At 44.9% G+C, this 4,169-nt stretch overlaps 1 protein-coding gene across 1 annotated transcript in view; it reads right to left on the bottom strand.

Moving 5' to 3' along the window:
- The window catches only part of LOC135820220 (uncharacterized), a 9,729-nt gene extending 6,405 nt beyond the window's left edge, over positions 1 to 3,324 (bottom strand). The window contains exons 1-2 of the mRNA XM_065333535.1: positions 2,856 to 3,324; positions 1,036 to 1,356 (exon numbers count right to left, since the gene is read on the bottom strand). Coding sequence (XP_065189607.1) covers positions 1,036 to 1,356; positions 2,856 to 3,324 — 790 coding nt within the window. The remainder of the gene's footprint in view (positions 1 to 1,035; positions 1,357 to 2,855) is intronic.
- Positions 3,325 to 4,169: the final 845 nt, after the last annotated feature.

The following is a 4,169-nucleotide window of genomic DNA, read 5'->3' as shown; positions in this document are numbered from 1 at the left end:
GTTCCGAAGTTGTACAGTAATTTTCAGTGAGTTATTTTTGTCACAAGTTGACTTTCGAGGCACGACAACAGCGATGGCCACTCGAGGTCAATTGGTAGGCAACCTTCCCCTCCCAGTAGTTCATTGTACTTCTGGCTGATGCTAACAGTTACTCGCCGGCTGCCGCCTTTGGAATGCCCTACGTGACTGCAGGACGTCGAATGTACCAGTCCACGAGTTCAAGCGCGTGCTCCAGTGAATTTACTACGGCCGAGTGCACTGGTTTCATCTGCCTGCCAAGGACATGTGAGAAAAGTTGGCATCAATGATCCAACTCGTATCACATTCAGAACTCCTTTCTCTCGACTAATCCCACCTCCACTCATTGCGATTCCTTTGCTGTTTTACTCTTCTGACTGTCTTTCATGGCTTTTGGGCAGAACTGCACGTTTATCATGCGATATATAATAAATAAATAACTACCACAAGGAAGATGAAGGAGGCGGTGACGCCCACCACTTTGACCGCAAAAATGCCTCTAGCCAAGGCACACAGGCAGAGAGAGTGAGGAACGTTTTGCTGTTACCTCTCCAATTCGTTAGGGCGCAAACATAGCTAAACTCACGCCTCGGTTATCCGGACCCTGAAGTTACGGACACTTTGCACGAGTTCCATGGAAATATGACTGTGTTCTTTGTCACTACGGTTGTTGAAATATTGACTCACATACCATATCTATACATGTATAGCCTCACACACCCCCCCCCCCCCCGTCAAAATGTATGTGGTCTCTCTGTGTATTGTATTCACAAAACATACTCTGCCGCTTGTACAATGAGTGATTGGCCCAAAACGTGAATTATTTAACAGTATCAGTAAAGCTAATTTTCAGCAATGCAGAGCAGGGTAGATAGCGACTTAATAGAGCATTTGCCATCTGGCAAATCCCCCTTTCTTCTATAGTGCAATTATATAAGGTCTGCAAATTTCAGAGTGCTTTCCTAGTAGCCCTGTAAGTACAGTAAAGCTGTGCAGCACATCTTGAAACGTGCTTACCGATGAGAATAGTTGCTGGTTTGCTGGTGACTCTGAGCTGATTCACTGAAACCAAGCAGAGATACTGTCCCATGTCACTTTCTTGCACGTCACGGACTGTCAATGTCCTGCCATTAGTGCCACGAGCCCTAGTCGGTGACAAGCCCCGGCCATCCTCTCTAAACCACACGTATCTTGCGGAGAGATTGTGCGGGTGATTGTGGGTACAGACCAGGGAGAACTGCCGTACCTCGGGACCGATGACCAGCACTACGGGCGACACAAAGACGGTGAAGGAGGAAATTTGGCCAAGACGGATCGTTGCTGTAGGCACAGTCAAGTCTGCAAATGTGGAGAAAGGGGGAGAGAAATTCAAAAAAGAACTCAGTTCGTAAGCCGAAGAAATACTATATCGGACTCGGAGGGAGAGGCAAGGAAACATTTATAGAAAAGAAAAAGGACCATGGAGCTACAAATTACGCTATAACGTGGGGTTAGTGACATTATAGCGTAACTTGTAGTTCCTTGGTCCTTTTTCTTTTCTATAAATACTCTATCTACAGTCTGTTTAAAAATAATATTAGCAATCAGGTTTGGGTCTTAACCCTTTAAGAGCCGCCCCATACTTGAATGCGTTTAAAAAGTACGAAGATGAGGAAAAATTGGACAACAAGATACATAAAAGGGCTTGTTAAGGCACGGCAAATTGTTCTGTGAAGGTTTTGTAACAATTGGACCAGCCGTTAAGGAATTATAATTTCGGCCAGGTTTCTTCCTTTTTCCCATGGTTTACAATTTGCCCTGGAAGCTAGTATCGATTTTTTCTTTATAAAAATCCATAATTTATCCCTTTCTTTTTGGCCTTGCCGTTATTAATGCTGTCTGCTGCCCATGATTTTGTGTGTTCAAATCCCAACCTATCTTCAAATCATACTTGTTTTGGTGATCAAGCTGAAAAGGTGGCTGCACCAAACGACTTGTTGTTGGAGCTCGCGCTTCCTGCCAAACTGACTGACACTTGAGTGGCTCACGCCATGTGAACACACCCACAACACTGAAACGGTGTGAGTGAATAGAAGTCATTGCGCTGTAGCTACGTGTTGAATAAACCGGCACATCGTGTTGGTGAGAATTTTTTAGTATTTCAAGATCGTCAATTTATTTGAATTTAGGAGTCAGCGCCGTCTTCTATCAGCATTCCGAGGCGTCTGCTTTTCTCAAAATGTCGTCTAAGTCACACGGATGGCTTTGCCAAGTCATGGCCTCGAGAATAAGTCCGTGCCCATATCGTTTTCGTCACATGGTGAGTGTAAAATTGCATCGCAGCTCAAAGAAACTGTTAATTTTGGTCACGAAACGTTTTGGGACCCTTGCCGTGCTTCGACATTCGACATGTCCTCTCCAAAGCCATATCGGTGCGATGAGAGGAAGAACCTTTGTTGTAAACTAGACATGCGTTGACATGAGTGAGTGGTCATTTTTCATGCTTTCGCGCGGAATATCTCTTCGAGTTCACAGCGAGTTTTTCCAGGCAGCTAATACGGTAAGACGGAAAACTCCCCAGGCGATCGTCAGGATGGCTAATCTTTTTTAAAATGACTGTATATCATTGCAGGGGCAACATAGGGCAGTCAGGAGTGGTGCGACGGGAGTGTAGCCTTGAAAAAAAATGGATTTTTTCATCACCACGGCACGTTTCAGCGCTCTTTCATTGCTTTTTTTTGGATGAATTGGGCGGACCATCCTGGACGAAGAGTGGTACGATCATGGCCGTACCTTGTTTGAGGTCCCTGCATAGGAAATAGGGGGTCAGAAGTAACGCTAGTCATTTTTTTAAATACCGGTAGTCCATACTGGGATATGTACATCGTGTGAAACTACTTGTTTTTCCGTCAAGTTGTCTATGACAATGTGGTCCATGACAATGTCCTCCATGACAATGTCCTCCATGACAATGTGGTCCATGACAATGTGGTCCATGACAATGTGGTCCATGACAATGTGGTCCATGACAATGTGGTCCATGACAATGTGGTCCATGACAATGTGGTCCATGACAATGTGGTCCATGACAATGTGGTCCATGACAATGTGGTCCATGACAATGTGGTCCATGACAATGTGGTCCATGACAATGTGGTCCATGACAATGTGGTCCATGACAATGTGGTCCATGACAATGTGGTCCATGACAATGTGGTCCATGACAATGTGGTCCATGACAATGTGGTCCATGACAATGTTGTCCATGACAATGTCGTCCATGACAATGTCCTCCATGACAATGTGGTCCATGACAATGTCATGCATGACGAGCACTGTAGGAGTTTGGCGATCGGTTTTGAACAATTCGTTTTCGCAACCCCTTCTGCACTTGTCATTGATATTTCTGAGCCACCTAAACTGAGTGGTGTGCTGCTTTATTGCTTCGAATTGTAGTTACACCGCTTTGTCAAGTATCTCGCTGGTCTCGTCATTGTCCAGTAACAATCGACATTCTTCGTTCCCGTGGGACTGTAGCTTGTACTCCTTTTCGTTGCGCTTCCCTTCCCCTCTGTGGTCTATTCTTAACCTTGAACCTTCCGAGCTGGAAGGCTGCTGGTTAGCGCCACGGAGATGGGTTGAAGCTAGGTATTAGGTCGTCGAGTGTCTCAGTACTTGGTCAGTTTTGTGCGCAGTTGCTTCCCCTTCTGACTGATTATAGTAGAGAGGTTCCGGGTACAATTTTCCATTCCCAAATCAGTATGGGCGCTACAGATTTTTCGAGGCGCGCTCCGTACGATTTTTCGGCACAGAGAATACGTGTGGTTTGGCTTCCATACGAACCATGATTCGTATGCAGATTTAGCGTCATCGAGTGCAGAAAGATTTTTCGCGTACAAATTTACGAGTACGAGAAACATCGATTTTCCACGGGAAGTTTGGATTTCGGTACCAAATTTCAAAATAAAAAGGCATAGCGAGGGAATATGATGTGTTAGCAATCGTAACATAGGCAATGGCGGCAAAGACATCAGTTCGGTACTTTGGAATATTTCAATGCTCAAAAACGAAGTATAAAAATCCGTAGAGCCTCTACGGATTTTGGCACAAAAAATTGTACTCGGGAACCTCTCTATTTTCTAGTTACATTGGTACACATTTACTCTTAACTC

Source organism: Sycon ciliatum, chromosome 6, assembly GCF_964019385.1.
Source record: "Sycon ciliatum chromosome 6, ocSycCili1.1, whole genome shotgun sequence".
Classification (NCBI taxonomy): domain Eukaryota; kingdom Metazoa; phylum Porifera; class Calcarea; order Leucosolenida; family Sycettidae; genus Sycon; species Sycon ciliatum.
The sequence above is the reverse complement of the archived record's forward strand: the minus strand, read 5'-3'. Positions and strand labels throughout refer to the sequence as shown.